Raw genomic sequence first — 14,417 nt, 5'->3', positions numbered from 1 at the left:
CAGTTTTGAGTTACAAAATGATTAAAAATGATAAATTAGAGCCCTCTGATAAATTTTCATCCATTTGGAGCAAGATTTGACAAAAATTGCTTTGACACAGTTTTTGACACAGTTTTTTTTGCTCTTGATTTAGTTTTTAAAACAAAACTATGTCAAAGGAAAAATTTTTTTCAGTTTCAATTTTTTAGCAGTTTTTAGTTACAAAATGATTAAAAATGATAAATTAGAGCCCTCTGATAAATTTTCATCCATTTGGAGCAAAATTTGACAAAAATTGCTTTGACACAGTTTTTGACACAGTTTTTTTTGCTCTTGATTTAGTTTTTAAAACAAAACTATGTCAAAGGAAAATTTTTTTTTCAGTTTCAATTTTTTGGCAGTTTTGAGTTGCAAAATAATTAAAAATGATAAATTAGAGCCCTCTGACAAATTTTTATCCATTTGGAGCAAGATTTGACAAAAATTGCTTTGACACAGTTTTTGACACAGTTTTTTTGCTCTTGATTTAGTTTTTAAAACAAAACTATGTCAAAGGAAAAATTTTTTTTCAGTTTCAATTTTTTGGCAGTTTTGAGTTGCAAAATAATTAAAAATGATAAATTAGAGCCCTCTGACAAATTTTTATCCATTTGAAGCAAGATTTGACAAAAATTGCTTTGACACAGTTTTTGACACAGTTTTTTTTTGCTCTTGATTTAGTTTTCAAAACAAAACTGTGTCAAAGAAAAAATTTTTTTTCAGTTTCAATTTTTTTGGCATTGGTTTCAAAAAAAAAATTTAGAAAATAAATTTTAAGTTTTAAAAAAATCTTATAATAGAAATTTTTTTAGATAAATTTCGAACATTTTAATAATTTAATTTTCGAAAATTTTAAAACTTCTGAATATACTTAACTTAAGGTCCTTACGTTCATACAAAAAAAAATAAAACAAAAATATTTCGTGTTAAGTTCTAAAAGATATATTTTTATACAAAAAAAAAGAAATATTTACAAATACTGACAAAATTAACCAAATCTTATTAGAATTTATTTGACTCACATATTAATTTTTAATGGGAATCCTTAACTTAATACAAAATAAAGTTTTACATAGCTCACAAATAAAATCTAAATTTAAGTTTTTTTTGTGTTTAAGGAAACTAAGAGAGCTTCTTACAATATTTTAATGGTTAGTTGATACTAGTAAGTCTAATCTCTAACAATTAAGTAGTCACTATATCATAATAGAGAGAAAATCGGCTTTTAAGCCAATTGTACAAAAATTACAGTTTAAAGTCCCTTTCGGCTCCAAAATTAAATAATAATTAATTAAAAAAAAGATATTGCAGCACCACAAATAAATAAAGTCCCTTTTTTGCAAAAAGTAGAAAAGAGCCAAAAAAATTTCGCTCGAAAATAGTGAGAGAGACAGACGGAGAAGCGTTAACATTACTCAATAATAAAAGGATTTGTGACTAAAATTAACGAACAAAACATAAACATAACAAAAATATTCGCGAAAATTGTCTTTCAGAACATGATTGGGATGGTTTTTGTCGTCAACTTTTTGCGTTCCGTGCCGCCGGGCGACGGAGATCGTGCGATACTGTTTGTTCGGGTAATTCGAATGTGAGGAGGCACTTTGGGTGTTACGGCACGCGCTTGTTGCGGCAAAACAGACGAACGCATTGGCGTATTTTGGGAAACGTAGTTCTGCAAAAAACAAAAAATTGAAAAAAAATCGGGGAATTAGTTAGTAAATTGGATGCAAAGGGACATGCGGTGAGTGATGTGAATGATAGTAGTGACTAAATGAGATGAATTTGTGATGAGAAAGTACCGAGAAATTTTCTTAATTTTAAATAAATTTGAAAAATTACCAAAATTCGTACAAAAATTTAAATTTTGAGAAAAAAAAATTAAATTAAAAAAAAAATTAAATTAATTTTCAATTTTTTAGAATTAAAAGTTGAAAAAATAATCATAAAAAATTTAGAATTTTTGAAAAAATTATAAAAATTCTGTAATGAAAAGATTTGGATTATTTTCATTTTTTTAAAAAATAATTTAATTTGAAAAAAATATTTTTGAAAAAATAAAAAAAAAATAATTTTAAAAAAATAAAAAAATAATTATAATTTAAAAAAAAACAAAAAAAAAATTAGCACGAAAATATTCAAATTTTTCTTTCGAAAAATTTTTTAATTAATTTTTCGAGAATCAAATAATTTTTTCACTAATTTTAATTTTGTAAAATTTAAGAATTATTTTTTGATAATTAAAATTATACTTTAGAATATTATTGCGAAATTCTAAAAAATAAAAAAATATTTTTGTTTTAATTGCTAAAAATTTCAGAAATTTTGAAAATTAAAAAATAAAAAAAAAATTAAGTTCATGAAAAAATTAAAAATAATTTTTGTAAAAAAAAAAATATTCAAAGAAAATTAATTAATTTTTTAAAAATTTGAAAACTATGAAAAAATATTTAAATTTTATATGTTTTTTCTTTGAAAAATTTAAAAAAAAAAATTTAAACTAAAAAAAATTTTTTTAAAAATTAAAAAAAAAATTAAAATTAAAAAAATATGTTTAAAAAATTAAAATTAAAAAAAATTTTAAAATTAAAAAAATATGAAACTCAAGGAAATTTCTCAATTTCGAGGTAAAAATGTGAAATTGCACATAAAAAATTTTTAAATTAAAAAAAATTATTTCTCGGTAACTTTTTCCTCTCACAATTCACCCCTTAAAAATGCCTTAAACCCTTAAAATTAATTATGTTGTGACATGAGCTTTTCTTGTGCTGTTATGACGTGATCTTGACGTTACCTCAAAGACATCGTATGTCATGGATTCGCTGTGGCACGAAGTATCTGACGATTGACCCGCCGCTGCTCCAGTACGTTGATTCTCGTTGCGCCGCTTGCTGAGACGTCGTTTCGACTTGATGCTCAACCGTTTAATGGATCGCTGTGGGAAAAGAAGAAGATTTCACATCAAAAAATCGTCAAACATTTCGCACAGAGGTAACTTACGCGTTTGAGTCCTCCCTTCGCGGGCGACTTAACTTTCAATCCGGATCCCATGGGCCGCGCAAAACTCGTCATTTGCGACAAAATATTCCGTTTGGCAGCGGGCGTCGTTTTCGCCGACGACGGAGACAGGCGTCGCTTCATGTTGGAATTTGTCGCGGAACTGAGAAGCGGGCGTTTGGCTGCGGAAAAAGTACGAGTTGCGCTCATCACGTTGTTGCGGGTCATATTTTTGAGTGCGCTGCCCGTTTGCGGGGTTCTGCCTCCAACGGCGTAGCGCGAAACACTCATCGGCGTAGATCCAGCTACTTTTTTGCGAGACGCCTTTTCCTCTTCCTTCTTTTCGTAGTCTTCGTCGATTATGGATTGCACGGTGCGACCATCGATGGTAAAAGGCTTGTTTGTACGTGCCTCGTATTCCGCACAAAGTTCCAATAATTGAGATTCGAGCTTTGGAATGCGAGCATTTATCATTTTTCGCTCTTTTTCCTCTTTCAGCAATTGTCCGCCGCGATTATTGTACCGATTGGGGTCGTTTTTCTTCTTTTCCAACGCTTCCATTTGCTCCCAGAGGTGTTTTCGTTCGTCAACCATGTCAAAAATGGGTTTGTGTTGCGTATAAAACTCCTCAAGTTCGGCCAATTCCATTTCGTGGAGCGTTAAAAGGTCTTCGTTGTACGTTTGACTGCCGAAAGGCGTGAATCTTTCCCGTTCTTCGGTACTTTTGCAACACATATCCCAATAATTGATGATTTGCAGGCGAATTTTGTGCACATATTTCTCGATATTCTCCCGTTTGATGGATTCGCAGCGATTAAACTCCTGATAAAAGACGTCATACGTGTTCTGGTTGTATTCCGTGTACTTTCTGAACTTTTGCCGTATCTCGGGACTAATTTGCAGGAATTCCCACAACTGATCCAGCTTCGTGCGATATTTATCGATCTCCGTTTTCATGTCCTCGAACTGTTGCGCGAGTTCTGTTTCAATCCGTTCGAGTCTGGAGATGTTTCGGAGTGTTGGCTGGACTTGTTCGCTATACACAAGCAAGTTACATTCGTCCCCGTCGAGTTGCAATTGCAAATCTTGAATCAAAATTTTGATGCTGTGTTGCAAATTTCGAATCACATCGTTCCGGCGGAGTCGTTCGACCTTCAAATCATCCAAATACCGACGAAAATTCGTCATGTCTTCCTCCGAAGGCAGCGGATCATCAGGCAACGGGCGCGATTTTTCCTCCAACGATGTCACAAGCTCGTGTTGCTCTTCCAAAAAGGCGCGGATTTGATCGCGACGCTCCTCCAACTGACTTCGCAAGTCTTCCAAATTCTGATCCAGCTCGCATTGCATCGAGTAATACGGCAAATCGGGACTAGCAGCGTTCAAGTTGATGTCGACACCCAACAGGCGTTTCAAGTCTTCAGCTTCCGTGTGAAGCGATTGAATTTTCTCTAAAATGGCGTCTTGACGATTTTTCGATTCGGAAAAGACGTCGTCGAAGAACTCTGTGACGTGTGTGACGAGAGCTCGCATGTGTTGATCGTGAATTTGTTCCCCGAAAGTTCGGCTCCATAGCTGGCTCAAGTCGTTGACGCGGTTCTCCATGATGTCGGCGATTTGCTTGGAAACCTCCTCGCTGAAAATTAAAATTTTTTTATTTTTTTTAGACTTGGGATGGAGGGAAATTTTATTTTTTTCCTTTTTTCACGAAATTTTCTTACCGAATTGTCATATCTCGATTCGGCATGATGAATTTTTAGTTTTCCACAATAAATGTTGAATTTTTTCTGCGTATTTTTCACAAAAATTAATTATTTTGTTCTCTCTTCAAGGCTCTTTAGACGCTAATGAAAAATGACCGTTAGACGGGCGGTTCGAGCCGAGTCGATTTATGAGTGCGCCGAGTCGATTTGGATGAATGCGCCGAGTCGATTGAGTCAACTTCTCATTCAAACATTTCGCCTTTTCGCTAATTCAAAATAGTTATGTGAGACGAATGAAATTGATAAATGTGCACCATTTTTAAATTTAAACCGTTAAATTTAATTATTAATTAATTAATTATTAATTGTTAAACAAAAAAGTTCATGTTTAATATCTTTTTAACATAAATTTGCTATTTTTATTCGTTTAAAAAAAATTAAAATTAAATTAAAAATTTAAAATCGTTTTTCCATGTAAAAAAATAATTAATCAAACTGAAAGAAAATTATTTGAATACCAAAAATTAATTTAAAATAATTTCTTAAGATTTAAATTTAATTTTTGAAAAATTAATGTTTTTTCAAACAATTTAAGTTATTTAATTTAATTTATTTATTTTTTAATATTTAATTTTAATTTTTAAAATTTAAATTAAAATTAATAAAAATAAAAAAAAATAAAAATAATAAAATTAAAAATTAATTAAAAATTAAATAAAATTTTAATTTAAAAATTATTTTCAAATTTATTTAATTAAAAATTATTAATTAATTTATTTTATAAATTATTTATTTAATTTTAAATATAAATAATTTAAAAAAATTATAATAAAAAAAATTTAGATAAATAACATTAATCAAAAATTAATAAATTGATTTAAAAATTAATCAAAGATTAAATAAATTTTTGAAATTATATTTTATTAAAAAATTACTATTTATTTTTTTTTCAATTTTTTTTTAAATAATTTAACAAATTAAATTTTTAATAACCATATCGAGTTTCATAAAAATTTTTAAATAAATATTAAAATATTTATTTTATAAAAATTTAATAATTTTTCGAAATTAAATTAAATTTTTGATTTTATATTTTTTTAAAAAATTCATATTTTATTAACTGAAATTTTTAAATTATTTTTTTATTTTTTTTATTTTTTTTTTTTAATTTAAAATTTCATTATAATTTATTAAATAATTTTGGTAATATTTGAAAATATTTTTAATTTAAAATTTTTAATTTGAAAATTTTATTTTTTTTTAATTTTTGTTTCTTATTTTAAAGAAAAATTTATTTTATTTTTTAAAGTTTTAAATAAAAAATAAAATTAAAAAAAAAAATCGAATTTGTTAAAAAAAATTATTTATTTTTTATAATTAATTTTAATTCATAATTTCAATTTTTAAAATTAAATTTTTAAATTAAAATTTCTATTAAAATTTTCATATGAACTGGTTTTGTTTACATCACGCATAATAAAAAAAAGTAAATAAACAAAGCACGTTTATCACAAAACTCATGAAAAAAATAATTTTTTAAAGATTTTTAATATAAAATCTCGTAATTTAGGATAATAAATTTATAAAATAAGAGTCAAAGATGATGTTAAGTCGTTATATTTGTGCAATCAGTCGTAATTTAAGCAATACTTCAAGACTATCGAGAGCTTCGGTGTATATTCCTTCAATAAAATTCAACATGAATTTTCAAAAGAGCAAGAAATGAAAATTCTTGATGTTGTCAATCGATGTTCTGTTGATGAATTAACCAAGTAAGTCATATTTTCTTCAATTTTCATTCAAAATTTTAATTTTTTTTACATTTTCAGGTTCAATTTATCCAAAGCTCGTGCCCAAAAAGTCCTGATGTTCAAAAAAACTCACGGTTCCTTCAACGATCTTCAACAAATCCTCGAATTGGATGGTTTTGGAGTAAAAGTACTGCAGAAATTTTGTTCAAGTGTCGTCAAATCCTCTGAAAATGAACAAAAAATTGATGAAAAACTCACTGACGAGCCGCCAAAAGACAGAAAAGTGCATCAATATTACAATCCGCGACTTGACAACGCAACCCGGGACAAAATTCGTTCGTGTTTGGGAGTAAATGTTCACACACGAGGCGTTTCTTGGGCCAAAATCTCCTTTGACAACGAATTTCGGACAACTTTAGATGCTTGGAGTGACAAAACTTTCATCGAAGAACGCAGAATAACACTTTCGGAGTTGATTTCCATCACAAAAGGCATTTGCGAGTCGATGCCGGTGGCTGATTGTTACGTTTTCGAAACCCCAATTGCTGCGCAACCTTCGATGCCGGGCAAAAATGTCGCTCAAATCAACATAAATGTGCAAAAATCACAACTGGTCGGCATGATGGCATTAGGTCTCTTGTACAAACCGCAAGAAAATCTCAATTGCCCGTCGCATCAAGTGATTTTTGTGAGAAATTTCCTTCCGTCGAGACTTTTTCGCACGAAAATCGGCAATGAACGCGTTTCTACCGAGAAAACTGTCGAAAATCTCTTCGCATCGGAGCTGGATTTCGATTCTGAGGGAAAAATTCAAGTTCAAGACGAGGTACGGGCAGTTTTTGAGCAAGCTAATCCTAAAATCCGTGACTTGATGGGACACGCATTGCTCACAGCGCTGACTTTTCAACGTGTTTGCATCCAAAAATGCGACAAAAGTTTAGATTTGTTGGAAAAACGAACGGAAAATAATTAAAAATAACGAAAAATCCTCATAAAGCTCTGATATTTATTGCACTTCGACCACATTTGACGCAACAAAACCCATTATCAGTCAATTTATTGCCCGCAACGCAATAATAACAATAAATATGCCCGCATCCAAAGTGATGAGGCAACGAAGGACGCTCTTCGCAATACACACAAACCGTATCAACGTCGAATTCGGGCTCAATTTCCTCTGTTTCATTGACTTTTCCGCGCCACATGAATTTTCTGAAGGTATTTTTGATGACATGAAAGTTGATCATTGGCAATGCATGCAAGAGAAATTCAAAAAATCCATTCCAAAGCAATTCGCGGTTCATGTATCCATAAGAAATTGTCCTTCTTATGTCTTTGCTGCTCAAATCGATGCCACAAAGATTGTCTGTCACTGTCGGTCGTTTCCCATCTTGGCAAAAACGGAAGAAAATCCACAATTTGAAGAATAAATAGCAATTTTCAGTCCAATAAAGCAACTTTTCGGTGCGACTTTCTGTTCCAATGCCCGTCGTTTCGACCTTGAATTTGTGCAGTTTTGGAATGAAAACTGTCAGCAAGTAATGAGCGAGGTAAGTTTTTGTCCCGAACTGCTTTTGATCGTATTCCAAGGAGAGAAGTTGTTGTCCTGCGGTTGCATGGAATTTTTTGAAGCAATAATACCAAAGGGCGCTGCTTGTGATAAACTCCAAGTGACGCTGATAAGGCGCTAATTTGTTATCTAATCCGCTGCAGATTTTCAGTTGTTGCTTCAGAAGGATCTCGTCGATGGCTTTGTCGAGTTGAAGGGCATCCAATTGGTTGACGCGAGAAACATAAGTCATTTTATCATTTTTATCAAGAGGTTTGAGCTTTAAAAAAATCAAAACAAAAATAATGAGACGAATGAAAATGATGATGGCGTTGTTCATTAATTTGAATGGAAGTTTAATGGGGGTGAGGTAATTTTGAAAATGAGGGGAGGGTTTTTGAATTTTTTTGAACAAAAATCATAGAAATAAAGAATTCACATATAAAAAAATTAATTTATTAAAATCGAACGAATATTTTTTACTAAAAATTAATATGAAATAATTTTTAAAAAAATTTAGCTTTAAATTAAATTTTGAAAAAAAGTATTTTTTTAACAATTTTTTTAAAATAATTTAAACTCATAATTTTTTAATTTTTTTAAAGATACAAAATTTACTTAATTCACATTAAATTTTCTTTAACTTTTTTAAGCAAAATAATTGCTTTAAATAATTTAAAAATCTAAATTTAAAAGTTTAGAAATTTTAGGAAATTTTTTCAATTTTAGTTTTTTCTTACAGATGGAATTGTTTCAAAGATGTTTCGGCATTCTACAATCGCCCCATAACCTACTGGCTCTTTACTGACGAAGTATTAAACTTCGCATCTCTTTCAAGGAATCTGAATCTATTACTTAATAGCAACAGCATTTATGATAGGGAAGTATTGTTCCAAAGCTTGTCAAGAGGAGGAGGGAATCAAAAAGAAAGGTTTGGATTTTGCAGCGATTGCAAAGGGAGCCAGCGTGCAAAAAAACTCATAGCGCAAACAAGCAAAATTGAAACACAAGCAGACACAGAAAAAAGTTTCAAAAATATAATAATTGCCGCGACATAAATCGATGGCATACTAAACGATCTGAACAAAAGTTGTAGCGGCAACTATCACTGAAAAATGTACGTTATCGCAAGAAGCCGCTGAAGACTTTGACTTAAGAGAAGAAAAAGCTTGTAAAAGATGAACAGATTTACAATGACAAAATTGCCTTTTACTTACCTCATTTCCGTTGATTAGACTTCTTGAAGAAAAAAATCAAACTTTTTTGCATGAGTTACAATGAGAAAAACTTATCTGAATGTTTGGCTATATTGTGCACGCTTTTCATTTATCAACTTTGAGATTTGAAAATTGAATTAAAAATTGATTTAATAAAAAATTAAGAAAACTATGAATTTCATAAAAAATAATTTAATTTGTCAAAAAATTTGAAAAATAAATTCAGTAAAAATATTTTTAGAGAAGAAAATGCCTTTAATATTTTAATTTTTTAATACAAAAATTTCAAAAGATTAAAAAAAAAAAAAATTAGGAAAATAGAGCAAAAAATTTATATTTTTTTAAATATTTCATAAAAAAAATTGAGATTTCATTTAAATAAATTAAAAAAAAAATATTTTGAAACCCCTCCCAAAAAAAAATCCATCGACATCATCAGTGAACGACGCCATGTAGAAAAGTCAAAGCAGTTTTCGAACATCAATGGCTGTCGCGAAACATTAAAACGCGTCAAAAAACCGTGCAAAAAGCTGAAATTAAAAGCGAAAAACACAAAAACTCTGAAGAATTAGGTAACTAGATTGCAAATCAGATATTTTTCGCGGGAAAAATGTGTTCGTAAGGTGAAAAATTGCGAAAAATGTCTCCGTCGTATACGCCACACACACAGAAAACGACGACGACAACGACGAAAGACAAGAAATGGTCGCAAAAGAAATTGTTTCACAGCCGAGAGTTCAATGACACGCTCTTGCTCTCGATCATGTAACGCAAATCCCCGAAAATCTCACAAACTTATCGAAAAAAAACCTTGAAAATTTAACTTCTTCTTCTCTTTTAGACTTTTCCATCTCTCGAGTGTTCAAAGAAAAAGAAAAAGTTGCTTGCGTGTGATTAAAAATTTATAAAAAAAAATCAATTTTTCCAATTTATCGAGCGCAAAGGACTCGCAAATAATAAATTATCAATTTTAAAAAATAAATCATGAGTGTGGAAGAGACAAGCAAAGAAACTGGCGAAAATGCCACACAATCATCGCCGACATCAGCAACATCTTCATCAGCAGCAAATCCATCAAACTCATCGCTTCCCTCAGACAAAACAGGCAAAAATGTAACAGACTTGGAAACGCGTTGTCGACTACTTGAAGGTATATAAAACAATACAACAAAAAAATTACGAAAATACGAAGAAAAAAAAACATGAAAAATATGCAAATTTTTTAGTTTACAACCAAAAAATCGATTTCTTCGATACTTGACTGATATTTTGTATGCTACTTGATTTTTAAAATATTTTTTTTTTTTTTGAAAAAAAAAATCCGTATAGAAAAAGAACACAGACTTTGAAAACTTCCGATGCAGTGAAGTGCGAAAATATGTGAATATGATGAAAATTTGTATGCAAAAATGCCAAGAAATAAAAAAAAATAAAAATCAGGTCATGCTTTATGAAACCATAAAAGTTGCTAATAAGCTCATAAGACATGACATTTAAATAATTAAAAATTAAAAAAAATAATTTTGGCAATTTATTATTATTTTACGACGGGAAAAAAAGTGAAAAAATGCACAAATCTTATTTTTTAGAGTAAAAATATATGTTAAAAAAATATATTATTTATTAAAAAAAAATATAAAAATATTAAAAAGTGAAAAAAAGCAGAGACAGTGATGTGCATAAATTACAAAAAAATTAAAAAATAAATAAAAACTGAAATAAGTGAGAAAAAAATATCAAAGGGCTTCACTTATATTATTTAAAATAATTTTTTAATTAAAATATATATTTAGAAAAAATATATATATTTAATAAAAATTAAAATAAAATAAAAAAGACAGTGAAAAATAAAAAAAAAAATAAATATTTGTATATAAAAAATAAATAAAAATTAATGGAGGAGTGCAATATAATGTGTTCTTTTCTAATAATAAATAAATAAATAATAATATATATAAAATACATATATCAGTACAACATATATAATTATTATTATTACATATTATTATAAATATATATGATAGAAATTATATTAAAATATTAAAAAAAAATATTTATAGCGTAAATATTTTTACAAAAATACACAAAAAAATACGATTGTTTGTGGATGCAGAGACACAGACACTTTCGCCTAAAAAAAAATAAAAAAATATATAAAAAAAGAGTACACAATCATAACACACTCGCCAATAAAAATTGATTTCTGCCTCTTAGGTCACTGGCTGGTGTGCTATTGGTATGATTTTATTGCTAGATGATAAGAATTTTTCTTTATTTTTTTCATTATTTACATTTTTATGTGCGACAAACATTGGTCTTGATGACATCGAGATCAACGTTTGTCCCGATTTTTGATACGAATCAACATCAAAGTACCGGATCTTGTATCAAAATGAAGAATTTCCATGGGAAGGGATGAAAATCTGCACGGAAATGGGTTTTAATTTGAAATAATTTTTCATTTGCAGAAGAAGTTGCTGCTTTGAAACAATCTGAAGCGACTCTTAAGCAGCAAAATGTTGATGCTCAGCGACGAGAAAGGCTCCTTATGCGACGATTGGCTACAAAGGAACAAGAAATGCAGGATTATATGGTGAGATTTTATTTTTAAAATAATAATAATAATAAATCTAAAATTTAAAAAAATAAATTAATTAAAAAAATCGAAGAAATATAAAAAAAAAACAAATTTTAATATATTTTAAAAAATTTTAAAAAAATATTCATTAAAAATTTGACGAAAAAATTTTTAATGCTATAAAAAAATTAAATTAAAGAAATTAAATAGTAAAAAAATATAATTCGTGATTTGAAGGAAATCTTAAATTTATTTTAATTTAAATTAAAATAAAAATATAATTTTTAAAATAATGTGAAAAAATATAAAAAAATTATAATTCAAAAAAAATTTAAGTTGAAATGAATCTTTAATTTTACTAAAAAAAATTAAATTAATTATAAAAAATTAACAAATTTTAATAAGTCGAAGACAAAAAAAATGAAAAATAATCACAATTTTATCAAATAAAAAAATATTTTTTTAAGAGAAAAAAAAAAAAAATTATTAAAAAAAAATAATTAAAAATTTTTAAAAAAATATTAAAAAAATTAATTTAGTAAAATAAAAATTATTCATTAAAAATTTGACGAAAAAAATTAAAATGCTAAAAAAAATGAAAATGTCGTAAAAAAATGAAGAATAAAATTAAATTAAAAGCTCGAAGCTGACTTGGCGTGTCACAAAAGTCTCTGTGACGAGGTCAAAAAATCACAATCAGGTAAAATTTTTCAAAAAATTAAGTTTTAAAAATTTTTTATGAATTTTTTAAAATAAATTTTCAGAGATGGACGACTTTTTGCAAGAAATAGACGAAGAAAAGTAAATTATTTTTACAAAAGAAAAGGCAGTAAATTCGTTTAAAAAACACGAAAATAAATAAATTTAAACAACCGCACTTTTAAATAAAAACCGGGAAGTGAACAAATAGTTTAATTTTTTTATTAATAGTAGTAGTGTTAATAACGGCAGTTACAAATTTCGGAATACAAAGCATTACAAGCCCCCGGAACAACAGCATTACGTAATGCATTACTCGATCCCGCCGTGAACGTTCTCTTCCAAAAGCTAAAACAGGAGCTCCAAGCAACAAAGGCAAAATTAGAAGAAACCCAAAACGAATTATCGGCATGGAAATTTACGCCAGATTCGAATACCGGAAAACGTCTCATGGCAAAATGTCGTCTTTTGTACCAAGAAAATGAAGAATTGGGCAAAATGACGTCGAACGGGAGATTAGCAAAGCTCGAAGCTGACTTGGCGTGTCACAAAAGTCTCTGTGACGAGGTCAAAAAATCACAATCAGGTAAGATTTTTAAAAAAAATCTTTTTAAAATAATTTTTAATTATTTTTTTTGTCGAAATTTTCAGAGATGGATGACTTTTTGCAAGAAATAGACGAAGATGTCGAAGGCATGCAAAGTACAATTTTATTTTTACAGCAAGAACTGAAGGCAGTACGTGCCGACAACGATCGTCTCAAGGCCACGTACGAGCCTGAACACGAAAATGACACCGGCAACGCGACAACAACTCCCTTGAATGGCGGCAACGGCGAAACAACCGCACTCGCGAACAATGATAATGAATTAACGAAACCGGGAAGTGAACAAATAGTGACAAAAATTAATTTATCACGGACACAAAATGGTAATATTAATAGTAGTAGTGTTAATAACGGCAGTAGTGTAGTTGAAAATAGCAATTTGCCGGAAGAAATTGACGAATCTGCCGTCGTCGTCGCGGAAAAAACTAACGGCGATTCACTCGAGTCGCCGCCTCCCGAACCGCCCACAGACTCCCTCAAACGTGGCTACGACAAAACGAGTGAAAATGAACTTGTCAATCCGAAACGGACACGAAGAACTGCCGCCATTGAAACAAACAAAAAATTGTGTTCAATTGACGACAAGAAAGTTAATAACGGAATTGTCAATGTTTCCTCTTAAACGGGGAAAAAAGTGTTTGGAACTTTTAACAAGAGAAGAGAGTATTTGTAAAAAAAAATGATTTTTATTAAAAACAAGAAAAAAAAAATAGAAATGTGTATTTAATCAAACAGAAAACTTGTAGAACATTAAAAAAAAAAATAAACATGGAGTTAAAATAATAATTAAAAATTAATACAATCTTGTTGTTATTGATTGAAATTAAACATTGAACAAAAAAGGAGATATGAACAAAGGACGACGCGAGTTATGATGAATAAACGTTTTTTCTGTTATTTTCTGACAAAACGTTGCAAATAGGTGTCATTTTAAGACTTTTAATGATAAAATATGATTATTATACATAAAGAACAATTAAACAAAACAAAGTACATAATAAAAAAAAAATAAATTATGATAAGAAATATGTAAAAAAAATGTTTTATTTTCATAAAAAAAAAATTAAAAAAATATTGGCGAAAAAATTTTAAAAAGGCAAGTATTAAAAGAATAAATTATGAAGAAATTATTTTTAAATTAATTATTAATTTTATTGTAATTTTACAATTAATTTAAATAATTTTATTTTTTGATAATTTGAATAATAATAATACAAATTTAAAAAAAAATATACAAATAAAAAAATATTTAATTTATGAAAAAAATAATATTAAAATTTATTATTTGACAAATATGA

General features: G+C 28.6%; 5 protein-coding genes across 5 annotated transcripts in view; 3 read left to right on the top strand and 2 right to left on the bottom strand.

The window, feature by feature from the left end:
• Positions 1–1,042, top strand: part of LOC134836707 (enoyl-[acyl-carrier-protein] reductase, mitochondrial-like) — a 226,824-nt gene extending 225,782 nt beyond the window's left edge. Inside the window, exon 3 of the mRNA XM_063851895.1 lies at positions 950–1,042. The gene's annotated coding sequence lies outside the window, so the exon portion shown is untranslated. The remainder of the gene's footprint in view (positions 1–949) is intronic.
• Positions 1,043–1,118: 76 nt separating this feature from the next.
• Positions 1,119–4,875, bottom strand: LOC134836705 (protein regulator of cytokinesis 1-like). Its single transcript, XM_063851890.1, has 4 exons — positions 4,737–4,875; positions 3,019–4,651; positions 2,813–2,953; positions 1,119–1,693 (listed from the first exon to the last, which is right to left on the bottom strand). The coding sequence occupies exons 1-4, from the start codon at positions 4,760–4,762 to the stop codon at positions 1,511–1,513; spliced, it is 1,983 nt and encodes a 660-aa protein (XP_063707960.1). The 5' UTR covers positions 4,763–4,875; the 3' UTR covers positions 1,119–1,510.
• A 1,359-nt stretch (positions 4,876–6,234) lies between these two features.
• On the top strand, positions 6,235–7,506 carry LOC134828856 (uncharacterized). Its single transcript, XM_063841847.1, has 2 exons — positions 6,235–6,490; positions 6,548–7,506. The coding sequence occupies exons 1-2, from the start codon at positions 6,441–6,443 to the stop codon at positions 7,440–7,442; spliced, it is 945 nt and encodes a 314-aa protein (XP_063697917.1). The 5' UTR covers positions 6,235–6,440; the 3' UTR covers positions 7,443–7,506.
• LOC134828867 (peroxisome biogenesis factor 2) lies at positions 7,458–8,319 on the bottom strand. Its single transcript, XM_063841858.1, has one exon. The coding sequence runs from the start codon at positions 8,269–8,271 to the stop codon at positions 7,459–7,461; it is 813 nt and encodes a 270-aa protein (XP_063697928.1). The 5' UTR covers positions 8,272–8,319; the 3' UTR covers position 7,458.
• Positions 8,320–9,711: 1,392 nt separating this feature from the next.
• Positions 9,712–14,104, top strand: LOC134836690 (pre-mRNA-splicing regulator female-lethal(2)D). Its single transcript, XM_063851870.1, has 5 exons — positions 9,712–9,807; positions 10,077–10,385; positions 11,704–11,828; positions 12,765–13,098; positions 13,164–14,104. Exons 2-5 carry the CDS (start codon positions 10,220–10,222, stop codon positions 13,739–13,741), a joined length of 1,203 nt encoding a protein of 400 aa, XP_063707940.1. The 5' UTR covers positions 9,712–9,807; positions 10,077–10,219; the 3' UTR covers positions 13,742–14,104.
• The last annotated feature ends 313 nt before the right edge of the window (positions 14,105–14,417 follow it).

Source organism: Culicoides brevitarsis, chromosome 1 (genome assembly GCF_036172545.1).
Source record: "Culicoides brevitarsis isolate CSIRO-B50_1 chromosome 1, AGI_CSIRO_Cbre_v1, whole genome shotgun sequence".
In the NCBI taxonomy this organism is placed as follows: domain Eukaryota; kingdom Metazoa; phylum Arthropoda; class Insecta; order Diptera; family Ceratopogonidae; genus Culicoides; species Culicoides brevitarsis.
Note: the sequence above shows the minus strand (reverse complement) of the source record. Positions and strands in the feature narration are given on the sequence as shown.

Excerpts from the sequence above, each read along its gene's own strand:
- LOC134836705 (XM_063851890.1), bottom strand. The coding sequence starts at position 4,762 with ATGCCGAATCGAGATATGACAATTCG. Across the intron at positions 4,652-4,736 it reads AATCGAGATATGACAATTCG|CGAGGAGGTTTCCAAGCAAA; the intron begins GTAAGAAAATTT and ends TTTAATTTTCAG. Across the intron at positions 1,694-2,812 it reads TGACATACGATGTCTTTGAG|AACTACGTTTCCCAAAATAC; the intron begins GTAACGTCAAGA and ends TGTTTTTTGCAG.
- LOC134828856 (XM_063841847.1), top strand. The coding sequence starts at position 6,441 with ATGAAAATTCTTGATGTTGTCAATCGATGTTCTGTTGATGAATTAACC. Across the intron at positions 6,491-6,547 it reads TCTGTTGATGAATTAACCAA|GTTCAATTTATCCAAAGCTC; the intron begins GTAAGTCATATT and ends TTACATTTTCAG.
- LOC134828867 (XM_063841858.1), bottom strand. The coding sequence starts at position 8,271 with ATGACTTATGTTTCTCGCGTCAACCAATTGGATGCCCTTCAACTCGAC.
- LOC134836690 (XM_063851870.1), top strand. The coding sequence starts at position 10,220 with ATGAGTGTGGAAGAGACAAGCAAAGAAACTGGCGAAAATGCCACACAA. Across the intron at positions 10,386-11,703 it reads GCGTTGTCGACTACTTGAAG|AAGAAGTTGCTGCTTTGAAA; the intron begins GTATATAAAACA and ends TTTCATTTGCAG. Across the intron at positions 11,829-12,764 it reads AAGAAATGCAGGATTATATG|TTACAAATTTCGGAATACAA; the intron begins GTGAGATTTTAT and ends TAATAACGGCAG.